The following is a 21387-nucleotide window of genomic DNA, read 5'->3' on the forward strand; positions in this document are numbered from 1 at the left end:
TGGCAGTGATGAAGAAAAGCACAAAGGTGTTGTTGGAGAGAACCTTTAATAGATTCATCTAGACTGGTCAAAGAAAGAAGATGATTTGGGCTAGTTGGCAGAAAGTGGCTAGATCTTTTTTAGTAAGAGGGCTGGGTTTTAAGGGGCTTGACCAGCTACAACAAATTAGCATGTGTATAGTGTAGATTAAATTCAGACAACAAGACACTCTTTGGGAAAAATTTATGTTTGTTAAATATTTCAGATTTGAATATCCAAATTTGGTTTCTAAAAGGCTGTGAGATTCTAAAGCTTGGAGCAACATGTTAAAGGTGAGAGAAAGTGCTGAGCATCTGAATTATCAATTTTTGGCTTGATAGATGATACCTAGATGATTTTTTGGATCCTTTGCCTGGTATTCCTGACAGGACCCTTATGGTGAAAGACTGTTGGATGGGAGTACTCTTGGTCAGAAGACTTTCTCCATACCTTAGTGACTGATATCTCAGTAAACAAGGTAACTAAGATTCAACTTGATAGAAATAAGAAAGAAAAACTGGTTCTAAACTCTTGCTCCAATTAAAGTCTGACCAAAGCCATATATAATAAGTTATACCATTGGGCTAAGGTGCCATGGGGAGAGTGCTTGTGGAACAAATTTCCTAACCCCTTCTATGTCTTGTCTTTTTTTCACTTGGAGAGTGCTCAATGCGCTACTTCCAGCAGATCATATACTAAAACTTAAGGGGTAGAGAGGCCCTTCTTTGTGTCATTTGTACAGAAAGGATATGGAGTCAGCCCATCACTTATTCTTCACCTGTGAGTTCTCCAAGAAAGTGTGGCTGGCCCTGCAATCACACTTTCAAATCAAAACCATCAATCTAGAGGGGGCTAGCCTGAGTGATTGCTGGGGTGGCTGGCAAGGACTGAAGCTAGGTCCCATCACCTTTATCATTGCCTGGTTTATTTGGGCTGCAAGATATCAGGCAAAACATGAGGACATTTTTGCTACTACTGGAAAGGTGGTGGCCAACTATTTGGCTTACATCAGAAAATTGATTCAATGGAAAAGCTTCTCAAACATCTTGAATATATGTAAAACAGCTGAACATAAAACTTTTAAAGTCATTAAGGTAGTGTGGAAAAAATATATGTTTCCTTTCATCAAAATCAACACTGATGGAAGTTTCTCTCTAAAGAAAGCTGGTATTGGAGGAGTCTTCAGGGATCATAAAGAAAATTTCTTACTTTATTTTCAATCACCAATTATGGCATAGGATGTGATGGAAGCTGAAATAGTTGCTTTATTCTGGGCTCTTAAGATGGCTACACTAAACAAGTGGACTCCCTTACAAGTTGAAGTAGATTCTTCTCAGCTTGTTAACTACATACAGGCAAATACACTCCCCTTGGCACATACAGCAGTGGATCACTCAGATACAATAGTTACTCATGGAGACAAGGGTTTATTTCTCTTTTATTTATAGGGAATGAAACTGACCAGCAAATTTCTTAGCTATCAATGGAGTTGAATCTCAAGTGGTCACTGTTTCCACCTATCCTTCTCCTTCCCTTTTTGAGATTTAATAGAACTCTACTTTTGCTATATTTATATATATGTGTGTGTGTGTGTGTGTGTGTGTGTGTGTGTGTGTGTGTGTGTGTGTGTGTGTGTGTGTGTGTGTGTGTGTGTGTGTGTGTGTGTGTGTGTGTGTGTTTTTGGTTGAGGAGTTGGCCCTTGGAAGTTGTCGGCCGCCAGAATCGGAATCCTTTCGTCCGCTTCAGAAATGCATTTTTAATTTACATATGTATATATAGTTTTAGAAAAATATGAAATCTAACTGGTCCTATATCTTTCAAAGTTTAGATGAAAGAGCACTACACCTCAAGCTATGTATGTATCTCGAAAGATAAACACATGACACCAGGGTGAGGCTCGATTAAATAAACTAAGAAATATATAACATTCGTTTGGTCTGCGAAAACCATTTCTTTTTAATCCGACAAGTTCTCCTATTTAATATGGAAAGTTAAATAGGGTTTATATTAAACTAGATTCATTAAAGTTTCTTATAAAGGTAAGCCCTTATATTTAATTACATCTTAGATAACTGAAGTTATCTAAAAAAACTCTCGATAAAAATTAGGGGATATTGTCTTCAAAGAGGTCTAAGTAATAAAAATTTTCAACGAAATTGGATAAAGAGGTGTGAAGAGAGAATGACTCAAATTTGGAACATTTTACTTTTGGAATCCAAAGGAAGAAGAACTAGGGGAGTCACAGAGCCTAAGGAGAACCCCGATGACTTCCCAGTCTATCCTATGGTTTGGCTTCAATTTAGAGGAGAAATATTTAAATGTTTTATCTTGTCAATTTTATTTAATTAAGGCTTGCATGCATGTGAAATGATCATATGAATAGCCTGGAAGATGTGAGGATTTAGCTCATGACGAACAACAACCTCTGAAACCTAAAGTGAGTTAGGGCTAATATCTTTTGGCAGAGCCATACAAAGGCCTAAAGATAAGTTGAAATTTTATGTCGCACTAGACGAACAACCTCAAAATTCTTTGGCTTAGTTGTTTAATTATAAGGAATAATTTAGCTGGTGCAGACATGTTTTACTGTTGAAAAAGGTCGTGTTGTCCACAATGCTAGCTCTAAGCTCCTCATCGTGGTGAGTTTAAGTTTTATAATGTGTCAAGTCATGATGATATCATTTCTAAGTTTAACAGTTTTTAATGGTGGGAAATATTTAGATAATAATTTTTGTGATAAATCTCCCCATGTTCTGATAGATCCAGGTGCTAATGAGATTAACCACATCTTAGTTTTATCCCTTAGTGAAAAAGGAAAAAGTCTAAGTCTGACAGCATCATTCGACACTTCATCATATTTAAATGTAGCACACAATTTTAGAAAACTAGCAAGGTGTAAATTAGGATCTTCAGTTAGTGTTCCTCCAAAATGATTCTTTTGTACCATTTAGATATAGCAGGTTTAAGCTCAAATAAATTAGCAGCTACAACAGAATTTTGTTTACTTAAATGAATTTCATCTATTGTAGGATTAGCATAAACTCTTAAAGGTCTCTGATGATGCTCATTTTCATTTCAACATTATTTAAATTGCAAGCCATTTTGCTAAAATGATCTTTCTTTTTTTGTTATTTTAAAACTTTTCTAACAGTTCTCTCTAGTTCGGAATCATAAGGTACTAAATTTTCAGATTTTACACTACATAAAAAAATTAAAGAAAGAATTTAAAAAAATCAAGCAAACACACTTAAAAAAGAAAAATTTCAAGATAAACTACAAACACTCTTCTTTTTTTATATTTTTTTTATATTTTTTATACTAATACTACTTTCTGTTACTTCCCTGGCAACAACGCCAAAAACTTGATGTGGAAAGATTTAGTGTGTTAATTTTGCAAATATTTTTTAATATTATAAAATACACACAACAGAAATTATAATAAAAATTCAATATAATTGCAACAAAAATACCTTTTTATGAAAATAGTTTATCTTTTAAAATTCTTTTTAAATTGCTAAATCCCCTTTAAACTCAATGCAAGTATAAGTATAGCCAAGTAATAAATGGCTCTAATGGAGTACTAGATATTGATCTCACAGGGAAGTTGGAAAATCCTTTATCTAAGCTTTTGAAATTATTTTATAATAAAAAATACAAAAATTTAAGTAAAGTGTGAAGTTTGAAAATTAACTACTAGGGTAAATACTATATAAATTGCAGTTGAAAAACAAAGTGAAGTAATTAAGAACTAACTTTCAAAAGTAAAATTACTAAAACTAAATAAAGTTTTTGTTTTGACGGAAAGTCCAAATTTAAGAGTCCAAATTTAAGAAAGCATCATTCCCATTTACAAAGAGTATGGATTGTGAAGATATTGAAATCATTTAAAAATACATATATAAATAGTTTTGTGCCAAATAAGAGAAATCCTATTCCTTACCCTCTTCCAAGTGTTATAAATAATATTTGACTAATCCAGAGTTTTGACCCTAATTCTGTGGTTAGGCTGGGAGGATATCGGTTGCCACACCATAGCTCCCACTACTCCCTCACTTGAGGGCTAACGATCTCGCAATAGTTTCCAATCAACTGGACCAAAATAGGGATTTTAATTTGTCGCCTTAAAATCTCAAATTATGCATCCAACAAAGTATATTTCCCTATTTATTTGCCCCAATCCCATGGATGACCTACTTTCCCATGAAAACAAATGAGACTCTCTATGTTGTAGAAATCATATCCCTTTTAAGAACATATGTTTCTTAATAAGTTTTAACATTTCAATTGGCTAGATTGAAAAGTAAAAGAAGATCAGAGTTCAAATCATCACAAATTATTCACATTTAAAACCGTAGAACACAAAATCTATTCTTCACAAAACCATATCTCAAAGTAGGGAGAAGGATAGAGAAGACTACTCAAAATTCATGAGAAAGATATGAACAAACACGAATTTCATATATAAAAATAAGTTTACAAAATAAAAGAAATAAAAGACAAATTATCTCATAATCCTTCCCAAGTACATCCTTAGAAGTTCTCTCCAAGTCTTTCTCTCTTTACAATCCCACTCGATTCTCTCTTATAAGTGCAATGAAGATGAAATCTCTCACCATCCCTCTCCTCTTACAATCTTAGAATAAAATATCCTCTTCTCTCCTCTTGTCTCTCACGCTAACTTTCTCTCTCTCCCTTTCTCATCCCTCTCTCTTATTTTGAAGTCTTCGCTTTTATTTTTGGCTGCCTCCTATGAAAATAATTTTGAATTTCCTCCAAAAGTCAACTCTTTTGAATTCAAAAGATATGTCATTTATTCCAAGAGACATATCCTTTCATAAAAGAACCTTTTAAAGTGTCTAGATGTATTAAATTACTCTAATAGATGTGTAGAACAAGTGTCCCTTTGAAAATTGACGCAAAATTTGTCTCGAACCACCTTAATTTGCAAAAAGTCATCTCTGGCGCATCATGCGTCGAACTGGCACATCATGCGCCAGAATCCCAAAATTTGCTCCTTTTGTTCCAAATTTCATCCTTTTTGTCATTTTTGCTCCAAATGCCTAAAAATAATGTACCTGCAATAAAAACATGAAAATACTCTTCTTTAAAGAGCAATACCACCAAAAATAAGCATAAAATATGTACTTAAAATAGTACATTATTTTGGTGTGTCAGAACTCGGATTGCTTGAGACCTCTCCGCTTCTGCGAGGGAGTAGGTTTCACCCATTAATGGGTACTCATAGGTATGAAACTATTCAGAAGATTGATGTTGCCTTGCCATTACTTCTTGGTCATGATGAGAAGAGGGAGAAACCCACTCCCATCACCAAAGTCCGTACAGTATTTCAGAGATTGGTTGTCATAGAAGGATTTTCAATTATTGAGCTATTTAAGCGCGTGCGATGTGCAATATCACCCCATATGAAAAAAAAAATTGAATGATGCTAGATCAGCCCGACAGTCTCAAGGATCAACTGAAGTTTTGCCAACTCGCATTGGCATCAGCACCACCGATTTTGTTACCAATGCTGCTTCAATGTCTGCATGGCGTCGACTGACCAAGTCATGTCTGGGTCCAAAGATACTACCAGTTGTTGTTCACAAGAATGTGCCAAAAAATGAGAAAGTAAAGAAGCCGCCCGATGTTTTATTTGGTCCGCACTGCGAGGAGCACGCCTCTCTCTGACACATTGATGCCTCATTTTGAAACACCCCATCTCGAGGCATCATCGTCAAACAAGAAGGTATGGGTACCCATGGTCTTCATACCAATATAGTCTGATGAACCCACAGAGCAAGATTGCGGAATGAAGCAAGAGTCTAAAATATCAGGTGTTGGTGTAGCTATTGCGATTGAGTCCGATGTACAAAGGAAGGATGTTCAGGAGAGTCCTCCAGATCTCAAGATAATCCAAGAAAGAATAATCGAAGAAAAAGTTGAAAAGCTCGGGGCTTAGATTTCTGAGTTAGCCAAAGAGCATGGAGTAGCTACAGATGATGAAGATTTTGATTTTAATGATTACCTTGATGAGGATTTTATAGATATTAATGTCATCGAGACTAGAGCTGCTACATCTGCGCATGAAGCCAAGCCACTTATAGAATGGAACACCGCTGATGATTTGTGTAGGGTTGTTTTGCTAAGAGACAAGAATATTAGCCAGATGGAGAAAAGGATGTAGGAAATGTCTGTCGCCATGACTGTCATGGCCACAATGTACGGACAATCACAATCGCAGCAAATGGCTTTATCAGACGACAATTGGCCTGAGATTATACACATTAATGATGAAAGAAGGAAGTTGCTTCCGCCAACAGAGACGACCACCAAAAGAAAGATTCTACCCAGAGTTTAATACCAGAGAAAGATATCAAGTAGATGGTCAAACATCAAGTTCGGGAGGCCTTAGCCCAATCTAGGGGTGATGCATCAATTTCAAAGGATAGACCTTAACTGCAAGAGTTTTATGTTGTGCCCTACCCTAAGGGTTTTGTGTCAGCAAAATTTAAGACGGTCAACGCGATCAGAAATCCCCACCAGTAAATAGCCCATTTATGAACCATTTGTTGCAATGTTAGAGGTAATGAAGCATTTCTTTTACGTCAGTTTGTAAGCAGCTTGTCAGGAATAACATTTGTTTGGTATCCTGAGTTACCCAGCGGACAGCAAAGACATTTGTCAAGTTGGAGCACTTGTTTGTGAAGAGATTTTCTAGAGACAACATCATTTTACTATTGGAGATCTTGTAGTAGAAAGGCAAAAGCCTAACGAGACATTGGTAGATTATATCTTGAGGTGGAGAAACCTAAGCATGAAATGCAAGCCTCAACTATAGGAACAATATGCATTTGAGATTATACTCAAAAGCATTCATGGATCGGTATCTTTCATTCTTAAGGGACTCACCATCAAGTCCTTTAAGAAACTGCTAAGCAAGGCCAGCAGTCTAAAAAGAAGTCAAGCACATGGAGTATGAGGAAAAAGCTAATAAGCCCAGACCAACCAGAGTATTCAACAAGAAGTCTGGAACTATAGCGACAGTTGATAAAGGTAAGTAGCCGATGAGGATTCAGGCTAAGCATTCTCATCATAGTTCCTAATAGTTATCACATCTTATTCAGCCTCGACAGCAGCAACAGATGTAGTAGTATGGCTAGTCTAGCCAGCAATCACACCAGAGAGGACCGTACCGGGCAGATAGTAGATGGGGTCTAACTTTTTCAGATCGCATGAATAGAGTGTATCTTTTTAAAGATGAAGCTGTGCCAAAGATGTTCAAAAATTTAATGAAGAAGCCCGAGTTCAGATTACAAGAGCTAAAGAAGCTAGAGGAAGTTAACAAGAAGGATCATCCCAATTTCTGCTCTTATCACAAGATGTTGGGACACACAATAAAGGGCTATTTTAGTTTCAAAGAGTGGCTCGAGAAGAATCTTAAAGAAGAAAATATAACAATCTTGATAAAATATTTAAAATAACCTGACAGAGATTCTATAAATATGATTTCGACTTAGCTAATTGTTTTCATTCATTTTTCTGTTTTTAATTTTAGAAGGAGTCGTCAGCTTGTCAATCATCGTATAATTTTCTTTTTTAAATAAATCTCTCTTCTGATTCATATGAATGACCAGAAGAAGGGAGGAACCGAAAAAGAGGGACATACAACAAAGCGACAAACAAGATCAAAAGTAAAATATGGAGAGTCTACGTATGATAAACCTCGTAGGGACAGGTCAAGAATGTCCGCCCAAACAAGATCGGGCGGAGGCACCTTAAACCCATATCCACAAAAGAAATATCTATGTAGACTACCCATAAATAAAGAGTTAAGTGTATGTACCTATTCTGGGGGTTAAGAGCACTCCTAGAGGAATGTCTTCCTACTGGTTAATTACATCTTAGAGGATACCCAAAAATACTCTCGATGAAAGGAGTTTCTATTATATTATCATAGACCTAGGGTATAAGCAATTAAAGGAAGGTTATTCCATGTGGAAACAGTCTCATTACTTCAAAGATCATGCTAAGTCATCGGTCAGAGAGTGAGTCTCATACATTCCAAATGGGTAGCGGCTCATCGGCACATGATGCCCATGGAATAACCATAAATCATATTGACGGGGATATCCCAACTCATCAAAGATCGTCCTAGTCATAAGGGCAGATGACAAATTATTGATCCAAAATGGGCGGTGGCTCATCGGCATCAGGCCGTTAAAATGATATCGACGAAGTCAAAGGAGAAACAGTGCTCAAAGGAGCTTAACAAAGGAAGGTAGAGTGATCCTAAAAATGTTTAGGTAAATGGGTCGGGGTACCACAGACCCATCATCCATAGCTACTAGGGCCCTACGTCTACCTATTCGTGAAGATAGTCAACCCAACACGTTTTGAGATCCCTGGTCAGCAATCCGTGAATTGCGTTGTCCACGAGAACCTCGGTAGCCTTAAGGTCAAAGGAAGGAAACTCTATCTATGACTAAAGTTGGAGCTCCAAGAGGTGGGACTTATACCTGTCGAAGTGGTAAGGATTCCTCAGAAAAGAAGAGAAAGGGAGGTTCAACTACAAAGCTGGAAACACTCCAAATAAAATGACTTACACCTCGTCTGGGTGGGGAAGTCTTCTAACACCCTATGAGCACTAGACAACCACCTATATAAAGGTTTGGAGAAGCACGGGGACCCCTCTTTGAGACATACAAATATTAATGCAGTTATCTAGAGCGGTCCTTAAGTATTGTGGAGGTTCTATTAATTTATGCAGAAAAGTAAAAGTGAAATTTTTAAATCCTGAAAGGTTTAATCCTAAATTTAAATTATCTTGAATATTTTATATAGGATTTTTAAGTAGAAAAATTAGGCTTTTAAGTCTTAAAGAGCCTATATTGCATCGTGAAATCCCATAACACAAAAAAAAGAAAAATAATTCAAGCAAGTGCAGGCATGCAACATGATGCAAAAAGCAAAACAAGCCAAATAAAATAATAAAAGGTTGGCGCCTCTAGGTCAACAACATATCCCAAAAAAGAAAAAAAGCAGTCGAACTCCGCATATGCATGTCCGATCCTAATTTTATACATTATTGTAAAATGCAAAATTAAAAAATGGGGTGTGAGTATCTGCTCCCGGTCCCCTCTAAGTGGTTCTCGCGCTAAATGTCTCGAAACCCGTGCCCGTATCGTATTTCTTCTATAGGACTCTCCTAGAGTTTAAAACTACATAGAAAAAAAAAAGTCTCAATCCTACATAAAAACAAGTGTTAACGGAAAAACTCACATGCATATAACGTATAATGAGCCATGCCTTAAAAGTGCGGGAGCTAAATAACACCTGCAAGCAAAACGATCAGAAATCATAACATGCTCCCCCACAACGGTACCTCTGTGTGTGCATAAATACGCATGGCTCCCTGCGTGAAAAATGCCCTAACACTCTACCACACATATACAACATGCAGTCACACCACAGGCACAATACAAAGGAAAAATACCTGGTTAGGGCAACCAATCCAGCAAAGAACAATAACCAGACATCAAAAAGACTATCTAGCACCCTAAATCCTAGCCTAACACACCATCTAACGAAAAGTGTGTCAACATAGTATTTAAGTGCGAGGTAAGTCTGGGTATAGTATGACTTTGATGGGGTCGCCATATCGACCCTATCCTAAAGATCTTAAGGATCTAAATGGTATCACAAAAAGCGTTGACACGAGTTAGATTTATTAGATCTTTAACACAGTCATACTCGTGTCAGTCTCCATGACTTAACTTGCATTACTCACAGGGATCAACCCAGCAAGAAATGCTCGTTAAAGCATCGCGATCGACATGGGGTCACTCTCCTAACGAGCCTGGCTCGCTATCCATGAAAATGAAAATTAATGCAAGTGCAGAAAATCATGTGACAGAAGTGATGAGTGTATCGTGGGGCAGTGACTTAGGAAAAAATGGGCATACCGTAGTGACAACCGCTCATACAAATGGGTGTGTCGTAGCGGCAGTGACCCGAAGATGGGCGTACCGTGGAGGCCGCGGCCCGAGGAGGTGTGCTGAGGCGGCAGTGACCAAAAGGGATGGGTGTACAGTGGAGACAGTGACCCGTGGTGGGCATGCCATGGGGGAAGCGGCCCGATGAAGGTGTGTCAAGGCAGCAGTGAGAAAAAGAGATGGGTGTGTCATGGTGACAGCGACCCGAGGAGGGTGTGCCGAGGCGGTAGTGACCAAAAGCGACGGGCGTGTCGTGGATGCAATGGCCCCAGGAGGGTGTGCCAAGGTGGCAGTGACCAAAAGAGATGGTCATACCGTGGTGGTAGTAGCCCAAAAATGGTGTGTCGAGGCAGCAGTGACAGGAGGAGGTGGGTGTGTCGTGACGACAGTGGCCCAAAGAAATGGGTGTGTCATGGAGGCAGTGAGCCGGATATGCAAAAAGGTGGGTGAACATGCAAACAACCATGCATATGTACACACACAACATGCAGTGGTGCAGGTGTTCGGTCGACCGAGCCGTGGTGGTCGGTCTAACCAAAGTGATCAGTCCACTGAGCCAGGGCGGCCGGTCCAACCAAAGTGAGATGCTCACCAGGCCGAAGTGGCAGTCAGAGCAAATTGAGATGCTCACCAGACCATGGGAGCCAGTAGGAGCGAAGTGAACTACAAACAGGCCCTAAGCAAAATGAATGCAAATTACAGCAAACCAGTATGCAGATAGCTAACCAGGCTTGTGCTAACGGCATCACCAGGGAAACTTAAGGGTAGACCGTTTGATGTACGGCATCGCCACCTCTTACTCTAGTGAGAAAATGTGGGAAGTTTATCCCTGGATCTCCGAGAGGGAAACTCTCTACGACATTGCGAAATGGGCTAGCTACAAAACTTTTCTCATTTCGTGAACTCCTCCAGACTTTGCAAAGAGGGCCAGCTACAAAGCTTCTCTCACTTCGCCAAGTCCAACCTCCCAGCTTATCTAAGTAAAGTCGGGGAACCAAAAGCAAGGGGAGTGAGGGACTCCAACCCATTGGAAATTGTGCTAAGGCTCACAGCAAATGGGAGACACTCGGCTATATGGTGGGTGTTTGACCATGCACAGGAAGTCCTTACTTAAAGGCTAGCTTTAGGAAAACCAACGATCCATCACGTAGGCACGTCGTTGCGCTAACCCACGCTGACGCACGTCGGTGTGGGCAATCAAACCCATACTTCTAAAAATCACTAATCCTAAGGCTAGCTAGGAGTTTTTGGGATCTCATGACCGTGACGGTTGCGGACGCGTTCACTTTATACTTAAGGGGAGCCCACACATTGAGTCGCTGGTGTCTGGTCTATGCACTATTTTACCTCACAGAACGTGCACAGGACAATAAAAAGAGCCAATGAGGGCAAGGAGATATGAAAGCATCTTAAAATAAAATATTATAGCATAGGAATATGTGACTGACAAGTGTACCTTAGCGAGAAGGGTCGGATGGGCTTCCACATGTCGTGGCATCGTCACCGCCACTATGGCGAGGCTTCCGGCCGAAGGGAGGAAGCCGGCAAGGTAGAGGATGCAGAAACGACATCGGTAAACTGAGGGAAGCTTAGCTAGCATTGTTGGTGGAAGGAGGACGACATTGTTGGGACAGAAAGACAATGTGATCGCCGGTAGGAGAAGGACAACACTGCAAACCTTCCCAGCCGAAATGAAGTGAAAGTTGGCAAGGTGGATCTCGAGCCAAAGGGTTGTATCTACTAAGTGAAAGAGGCTCACCACGGTGATTTTGCCGATGTAAACAATGTTGGTGGGAGAGGAAACCAATGAGAAAGAAAGCTCTGGCTACTGATAGCTGAAGGGAGTTGGTCACCGACATCTAGGAAGAGTGTTTGCCTGTGAGGAGTGTCGGCGGTGCATCGGCGATAAGGCTATAGGTCAAAGCTCGGCTGTCGAGAGAAAAAAGGAAGACGAGAAGGCCGGAGTTCTGCGCAGGAAGGAACTGAGGTCGACCGGATCTAGTCTTCGGTGTTAGAGGAGACCGAAAAATTGTGGCAAGAGAGGAAGGAGGCCGGAAGAAAGCTTTTACGGAGATGGAGGTGATGGTTGTGCAGGACGGCTTGCAGCTTAAGGAGCGACGCTGGAGATGGTCTGGTGACGGGCTTCGCCAGCAAGGTGAAGGCCAACGACAGAAGGATGCACTATCAAGGAGAAAGGGAACTTTGGGCTATGGTTTGCAAACGGGTGTGGCAAGTGCAAGGAGATTCAGAGAATAGGGGAGAGAGGCTGTTGCATAGGATCTTATATGAGAAATAATAATAATAATATTGTTAGTAAAATAATAATAAATATTATTATTATTTAATCCTATCGCACATTTTAGCTCGAACTCATCGTCATTTTGAAATGAAGGTCCTCCCTAGCGTTCCGGACGAAAAAGTGCAGTTTACTTAGTCATTTGAGGTCGTTTGGACCACTTTTTCGACGATCGAGCCAATTCAAGTCAATTTCTATGTGACGCGACACATAATATTTGTTGACCCTATTAGAGTCGTCTGACTTGTAAAATGTCGACCGGCCTTCACCTAAGTGAAAGCTAAAGCCTAGCAGATGACCCTGGTTACGTGCCCCTCAACAAGCACTGAAAGGTCTGAGGTGAGTGTCTAAACTGTCGAACATTACGAACAAGTCGTAAGCTATCCCGAGTCATGCAGGCGGACACCCTACACTCGTGACATCAAAAATTGATTGCAACAAAGGACCCCCAACAAGTGTGTTGCGCAATCAAGGCACAGTAAACTTCATGAAAGCTGCTCAATTTTTTATCGAGCTCAGGTTTAAGGTGTGACATGACCCATGAGACCAAAAAGAGCCAAATTCCCTAGGAAGGAAAAGCCACGAGAGATATATTCACTTGTAGGAGGATGGGGAGGAATACACACGGGACTTACATCCACCTCGACAACGGGTTCAGAGGCCGTAGATGCATGACTCAGAAAAGTGGTTCAGAGGCCGTAGAGACATGACCATGCCTGGTAGGTTCAGGGGCCGTAGAGGCATGACCTACAAATGATTTCAAGGGCCATAGAGGCATGACTCCAAAAAGTGATTCAGAGGCCGTAGAGGCATGACCACACCCTTTAGGTTCAAAGGCCATAGAGGCATGACCAACTAATGGGTTCAAGGGATGTAGAGGCATGACCCAACATTGTGGTTTAGGGGTCGTAGAGGCGTAACCACAGAAACAAGTTCAGAGGTCATAGAGGAGTGACCTAGAGGTGAGTTCAGAGGTCATAGAGGAATGACTCAACTCGGTGGTTCAGGGGCCATAGGGGCATGACCACACAACACTAAGGGATTAAAGTCTCATATTCCTACACATCATTGATGAGGACTGTCGAGCTTCATGTCGCACATGAGGGGAAGGCAGGTTTTCTAAGGAGTCACCTGCTACATTAATGAGGAATGTCTGGTTTAACATCGCACATTAAGCGGTAGCAGGTTGACTAGAATGAGAAGGAATGCCAGAGCGGAACTTCGCATCGGAGGACTAGTCTGCATTGATCAGTTTAAGAAGGAGAGCCAAGAGACTCCAATCCCTCCTCTAAACTGATCGAGGTGCGTACCTCAACGCCTGCACTATGTTAGTGATGAAAGCTAAGATTCTTATATCATCATCCAAGAGGTGGTGAAGCAATAAAGCTATCGGGTTCAGGGTCATAGAGGCATGACCGGTCCTGTTGGTTCAAGGGTCATAGAGGCATGATCATGTCGGGCGAAGGGTTAAACCTTCAAACTCCTGCACATCATAAATGAGAACTATTGTATGGCCTTAAGTCACACATGAGAAGAAGGCAGGTGGACTAGGAAGCTACCTATTACTTTAGTGAGGAATGTCGTGGGGCCTCACATCACGCACAAAGCAGTAGTAGGTTGACTAGATAGAGAAGGAATGTCGGTGGACTCCTTTTCACATCGCAGCGCTAGTCCGCATTGACCAGTTAGGAAGGAGAGCTAAGAGACTTTAATCCCTCCTACGAACTGATCAAGGCACGTACCTCAACACCCGCACTACGTCTGTGATGAACAGTAAAAGTTTTACATCATCACCTGAGAAGTAGCGAAGGCTCGCTAGGGAGCCAAGCGATAAAGCTATTGGGTTCAGGGGCTGTAAAGGCATGACCCGTCCTGGTGGTTCAGGGGTCATAGAGGCATGACCAAGTCGAGTGAGGGATTAAATCCTTGGATATCTATACTACGCTGGTGAGGATTGTCGTCGGGTCTTGTATTACTCTTTGTGAGGTAGGTAGGTTGGCTAAAGAGCCAAACAATAAAGCTGAAATGTCGAACGATGAGATGTTCTCATAAAAGGACCGACTAGAGCATCGTATAGTGTGAGAAACATCAGAGCAGGTGGCTATAAAGTCAAAAATGTCAAAAGACAGAATGTCCTCATAACAGAAAATACTCTAAGGTCGTAGGGCTCATGGCACATCGTAGGAGGTGACTATGAAGCTAACAACACTCTCATGAAAGAACTGACTAGAACATCATAAGATTCAAGAGGTGTCATATGCTAGATGGACAAAGCAGTTTAGCAATCTGAGACAGGTTGGTAAGGCCAAGCAAGTGACCCTCATTGTATGCAACGTCACGGTACTATCGGATATCATAATATCTCAACCGAACACTGATCGGTTGACCAGCTGAAGTAGTTTAAACTAATATGGCGTGCTCCTTGACGAGATGATGAAAATCAACCAAGTCAAACACGGTGCCAAAGGTGGTCAGATAGACAAAGAGGTTCAACCTCAGAGTACCTTACAGACCTGAGTGGGGTAACTCTTGCTGTAGAGTTCTGCGAGTGTGAGAATACCCGGCTTAAGCATGCAATAATCGGGCTAGCATAAAGCACGGATAAGTATGACATGCAACCTGACATGGTGAGTAGAATCAACCAAGTTGTATATCAAAAGGGACGGGAGGAAGGTATCCTGCCTACGCATATAAAATGGTATAGGAGATATATATCCTGACTTTGCATCAAGCGAGCAAGTATATGATCGAATAGCCTAAGGTAACATGCTCGGAGTGTTGTCAAACATCTAAGTGTTACGATGAAACATGGATTGGTAGTAAAGCCGATACAACATGTTGCTCGATATGGTGATCAGAACCAACCAAAGTGATCAAGACAAAGACATGGTTACATGACAAGGATGGTCTAACCATAAGATGAGCACGAGCGAAGCAACTTTTGCTAGGGATCTATGGATTAGTCATTACATCGATAAGACGTGGCGGATGGAACCGGCCGAGGTAGTCTAGAAAAATAATGGAATTATATGACCTAAAACGGTCTAACCACCAGGGTGCTTCACGAGCACTAACGATAAAACTCTCGCTGGGGAGTTTTGCAGACGTGAGAATACCCGACTTAAGCATAGGACTCAGATCAGTACACATGCGAACATGGTGAAAAGAATCAACCAAGTCGAAGGAATCGCTGAAGAGGCGATCTTCAAATGTACCTACGGGAAGACTCATGTTGCGAATACCTTAAAGGTTTTTAAAATGCTTTGTGGGGACTTAAACATTTCATTCTGACGTGGTGCAAAAACTCAAGCCAATCAGAAGAAGCATCAAAAAAAGGTGTTGGATGCATAAAGCGATTCAACCTCGTAACGCTTACGCATGATCTCAGCAAAGTGACCCTCAGTGGGGATTTTGGGTTATCCCTTATTAGGAATTTTATATAACCCTTGCAAAGGATTTTTTTTTTTGTGGGCATAAAGATACTCGTCCTATGCATGGACTAATCGAGGCTACATAGTGCTTGAATTAGTGTGATACACACTTCGAGATGGCGAGCAAAGTCTGCCAAATCGATCAAGCGTAAACCTCGCTGAGGATTTCCTCCGGAACAAGAAAATTAGTCTTTGTCGAGGAAAACATCACAATTCGATCAGATATTGAGGATCTCGATTAAGTACGGATCAACTAGGTGAGTGAGTGTTCTAACTGATACGACATGCTTACTGTAAAAGCAGCAAATTACTCGAATCAGGTGGAGTGGTCCAACCCGCATGGGATATCTTGGCCAAGAATCTGTTAAGAGAAGCTCTTACCAGTGAATTTTCAAAATTGACAGGATAATTCTTGTCAGAAGGGAAGATCAAAAATTAATCGGACCTAGTAATTGGATGAATATAATGGCTCATCTCAGAAAAGCGTCCCCCATCGGGGATTCCTCAAAGGCTTATAGATTGGCTTTGACATGAGGGAAACAAAGGTAGCACGACTTGTAGAAGAGGCTTCTATGAAACACCTAACGAGGTGACCCAATTGGGGATTTTTAATGCGGATATGAAGGTACTCTTCTTAGGTAGAGATTGGTTAGGTAAGCTGAGTATTGTAGCCAATGTAACATGCCTCTTCACGATAAAGCAATAAGGATCGCTCACACTGTGGGGATGTAGAGATGGGGATTAGACTATGATGATGGTCTACCCATTGAAATGTCTAGTCTTTAAGCTAAATCACATCCATAGAAGGATCTCAACCGCATTCATTCAAAGCGAGCGGAACAAGCACATAATGTCCCTAGCGATTGCCCGAGCTAGTATAGTCTTTCCTTCTCGAGGCTGGAACTTTACTTCCAGTTCTCCTCTCGGGGCCAGTACCTGAATTCTGATTCCCCCCTTTTGAAGTTTGGCGTAATGTCCCGAGCAGTTTCCATTCTTCGACTAGATCCGGTTCGAATGTAATGTCCCTAGCGGTTGCCCGAATTGGTATAGTCTTTCCTTTTCAAGGCTAGTACCTGAATTCAAGTTCTCCTCCCGGGGTTAGTACCTAAATTTTGATTCTCACCTTGAAGTTTGGTGTAATGTCCCGAGCGGTTGCAATTGTTCGACTATATTCAGTTCGGACGTAATGTCCCTAGCGGTTGCCCGAACTGGTATAATCTTTCCTTTTCGAGGCTGGTACCTGAATTCCAGTTCTCCTCTCAGGGTCAGTATTTGAATTCTGATTCCCACCTTGAAGTTTGGAGTAATGTCCCTAGTGGTTGCCATTCTTCGACTAGAGCCAGTTCGGACGTAATGTAGCTAGCGTTTATCCGAACTGGTATACTCTTTTCTTCCCTGCGTAATGTCCTCTTGAGTTGGATGTAAGTCCTTGTGCTTTCCATCCATATTTGATCTCCTCATACATAATTCCATCCTCTGAAACTGTTAAAATTGAAATCAAAATTTAAATTTTTAAACATCGAATTAAAATCAAATCTTCGCCGCGACAATTAGCTTTCCTAATGGTTGTTTCCGGAATCCCCTTCCTTTTCCCCCAACGAGAGTCCCTGCTTACTCCCCAGCGGAAATCTCCTACTCTCTTTCTATTTTATCCTGAGTATGCTAACTTAGACAGTTGTGTTGGTTTTTTTGATCTCTTCGTTCAACGCAAATGCGTGCGGTGTTCTGGCTCGGCAAATCTATTTGTTAACCTCACTTTTGGTTGAAGTCTAGTTTCCTCCTTAGTAGCCTAAGGTGTATCCATAGGACTTTCTTGTTGATTATTCCTAAAGGACTAGTAAAGAAACCCTCACCATTAGAAACTCTAAACTTTTTTTTACTCAATTTGAAGTTCCACATATTGGTCATAACCTCTAATATTTAGTAGGTGGGACTAATATGAGGGAGCCAAAGAGAGTCCCCATAGCACTTTTTGGCCTTAGGGCGGACCTTGGGTGGTGTGGCCTTGGTCAATTTCATGCACACACACAAATTCGATACCCCCCTCCCCCCAACTTACACTCACAACCTCAGGCTTTAGGCAAATAAGCTTAGTTGGTCCCTTAACTTTTTGGAAAACTCATGTAAATGGTTTCCTAAGCCACTAACCCGAGGCTAGGGTTTAGCTGAGACCAATATATGGAGGACCCAAAGTAAGGAATTCTATTGGTCCATGGCTCAAGTAGGATGGTTGTGTGGTTAGAAAACCCAATCCTACTAAAATACCTAATTTAGCCTTTTACCCCCAAAATTACCAAACTACCATTGAAACCCCAATTTTAACCAAAATACCCAAATTTGTTCAAAAATCATTTCAAACCATTTGAAACCACCCAAACAGCCCAAAACACCCACCAAAATTTTCAAATTTACCAAAATACCCCTAATTTTGCTAAAATTATAAAAATACCCCTGGTGACCCAAACTATCCCAAAACCTTCAAAATCATTTCAAATGTCCTCAAAATCAATTTAAACCACTCCGTTGAGCCCAATTTGATTAATTTGACCAATTTTGAACAAAAGCCATAAATTGTCCTTAAAAATCCAATTAACTCAATTCACCTCCAATGTCCACCAATTTGATCTTAATTTTCCTCAATTTTAAATCTAAACTCAAATTCATCATGCCTAAAATTATTTGAAACTAAATCCAAGTTCAATTGAACCGAATTTCAAACCTAAATCCTAAGACCAATTCAAAATCCCCAATTTGACCTTAAGCCAAAATTTCACTAAATTCAACCTCCAAACCTATCCAATTGCCCCATTTTTGAATCCTAAACTCTTTACAACACTCCCTCACATCAAATTGAACCCTCAATTGGTCTTGCTCAAGCCCCAATCTCACATAAATTCAAATTGGACAACAACCCCCAATTTTGCCCCAAATTCCAAATTCCACTAAATTGAACATCATTACTCCAAAATTTTCATTCAATAGGTATCCAAAGCTCTTCATGGCAATCCCTTGGACCAATTTGAACCATCAATTGGCTCTAACCAAAGCCCTAGCCTCTAACCAAAGCCCTAGCCTAGCCCAATCCAAACATAAGGCTAACTCAAATGCACCAAAATTGCCCATGAGCCAAAATCCATCAACTTGAGCTTTCAAATAAGAAAATCACTCAATTCTTTTTCTAAACTGCTGGTAACAATCATCTGCACCATTTATCTTTTCTAGATGATACTGAACTTCAAATCCTAATCATTAATAAACTTAACCATCTCCTCTACCTCAGATTCAATTCCTTCTAGGTGAATATATACTTTAAATTCTGATGATATGTAAATACCTCATCTCTGATAGGGCTGTCAAGAAAGCTCGTTGTTCGCGAACAGTTCGTGTTCGGTTCGTCAATGAGTTCGTGTTCGATTCGTTCGATAAGTAAACGAGACAAACGCGAACAAATTTTTTTCGTTCAGTTAGTTAAACGAACCAAACACGAACAGTGATGCGTTCGTTCGTGTTCGAATCGTTATTGTTTGAAATATAAAATAATATAAAATAATTATATATAAAAATTTATTAAATTTTAAAACATTAAATTTTATAAATTATAATATATAATAAAATAATAATAATAATATATTAATATACTATAGTAGTAATATACTAATATAGATATTGTATATTTTCGTGTTCGGCTCGTTCGTTAAGAAACGAACACGAGCTTATTTCAAACAAACTAAATTTTAAACGAACCGAACACGAACACAAACTTTGTTCGTTCGTGTTCGGTTCGTTTACACCCCTAATCTCTGACTCTATACAAATAAATTAAATGTTAAAATCATCCAACTGCAAATCTTGACTTAATTAATTCTAAACTATCAGGTTGTACCATTACATTGTCAATGTCAAACCCAATCTTATTTTAAGAATTTAAACTCAAATTTGAACTTGGGTCAAGTCAAATCAACCTGAACTAATGAAGTTTAACCTCCAAATTGGTTCTAATTTTGTTTTCTCAAAACAAAACCCCAATATGTGTATCATGATAAATTTTAGACATCTGTACGAAGGCCTTGCCACAAAAAAATAAAGATGTAAAAATCATTTATTCTGTAACTAAATCTGTTCAACAATATCATTATATTCCACTATTGGTACAATCATGCAATTTATAACATATATATCGACTCAACCAAACATAAAATTCAGCCGACGATATTGCATCGTAAATAAATGTTTAATGCTTGGAACAAGCAACATTATTACAAAAAGAAAAACAACCAAAAGGACCTTGCACATCCTTCCCTCTGGATAGGAATAACTAGAGATTAATAAACTAAAGCGGACCAAAACTCGAACACTTGAGTTATAGTTTTCAACTTCAACTACTCTGAATCGTACTGTATGAGACTGAAGTCCCTTGACTGCGCCATTAGTTTCTCTTGGATCCTTTCTTTTATGGCTGTTCCCTGGTAGGAAATAAAACAAGCATTTAGACATGAGGCAGAAAGAATAGGCTTTTTTAAGCTCGGTGAGCAAGAAAACTGACCATAGAATGACAGCCTTCCTCAAATTTCTCAAGAAATCCAGCAACCCAGCGATCTGCATTCTCAACCCATTCATCATGCAGTACACCAGCAATTTTGGCAACCGTGTTCAGCTGCAAAAGAATGCTCATTAACTCCCAAAAATATCAAAATCAATGCAAAGAACACTGAAACTTTCCCTTTCCCCATTCATCTTAGAGGGAAATAGCATATGCTTAGAAGAGAACATTTGGAGTCCTTTTCAATACCCTGGTGTAACTCAAGCAAAAGCTTTTAGCTAATAACTCAGACCAAAACAATCTCTTAAAAAATTAATTAATATCATCCTAGCTGCCAGTTTTCGTAAAATTTAAGCAGACTAATGCAATAAAACTTAAGAGGAGGTTTAACATTCCGCTTAGCCTCAGCTTGCACCATGTGATATATTATGTGCAAGCAAGAGCTCAACAGAATAAGTGCTTTCCATTTCAAATATATCGTTAGTGCTCGATCCCAGCAAAAACATACTCCTAAAAGCAAAATCAATACTAACTGGCAGTTGGCTTAAGAGGACTAAATGATAAAATATTACTGCAATCACAAATAGCAGGTTAAGCGGTACATGATTTATAAGTGCCCACTCTGCTAGAAAAAAATGGGGTATTTATAAACTCAGCACACAATTCTTATGTATTTACAAATCTCACACCTAACCTTTCATATTTACATGCATAATACTTGTTTTAAACCTAAGCAAGAAAAGGTGTATTTCACTTTCAAAAAGTGATAATCATGCTATTTTTTTTTTATATTAAAGCTTGAGTGATCTATACGTAAATATGAAAGTTTAGATGTGAGATACATAGATAGCTAAGGATTGTGTGCTATGTATGTAAATGCCTCATTATTTTATTTAGTTGAGATTTATAAATGTTATGCATTGGTGTTAGCCATACTGATTCAAGCATAAGCAGGAACACTTTTCTGGGCGATATTTCAGTATTGTATGAAAAGATATCATCATTTTTTCACAAAGAAATATAAATTGCTTCGGATGGTAATACATATGTTCATGCGATTGAATAGGTGCACATGCAAAATGACAGTTTTTAAAGTTATAGCATGATAAT

The 21387-nt window shown here is 39.7% G+C and overlaps 1 protein-coding gene across 1 annotated transcript in view; it reads right to left on the reverse strand.

Moving 5' to 3' along the window:
• Positions 1-19930: 19930 nt before the first annotated feature.
• The window catches only part of LOC110036185 (choline-phosphate cytidylyltransferase 2-like), a 38087-nt gene continuing 36630 nt past the window's right edge, over positions 19931-21387 (reverse strand). The window contains exons 7-8 of the mRNA XM_020740575.1: positions 20281-20391; positions 19931-20200 (exon numbers count right to left, since the gene is read on the reverse strand). Coding sequence (XP_020596234.1) covers positions 20117-20200; positions 20281-20391 — 195 coding nt within the window. The 3' untranslated portion in view covers positions 19931-20116. The remainder of the gene's footprint in view (positions 20201-20280; positions 20392-21387) is intronic.

This window comes from Phalaenopsis equestris, unplaced genomic scaffold, assembly GCF_001263595.1.
Source record: "Phalaenopsis equestris unplaced genomic scaffold, ASM126359v1 Scaffold203528, whole genome shotgun sequence".
Lineage (NCBI taxonomy): Eukaryota > Viridiplantae > Streptophyta > Magnoliopsida > Asparagales > Orchidaceae > Phalaenopsis > Phalaenopsis equestris.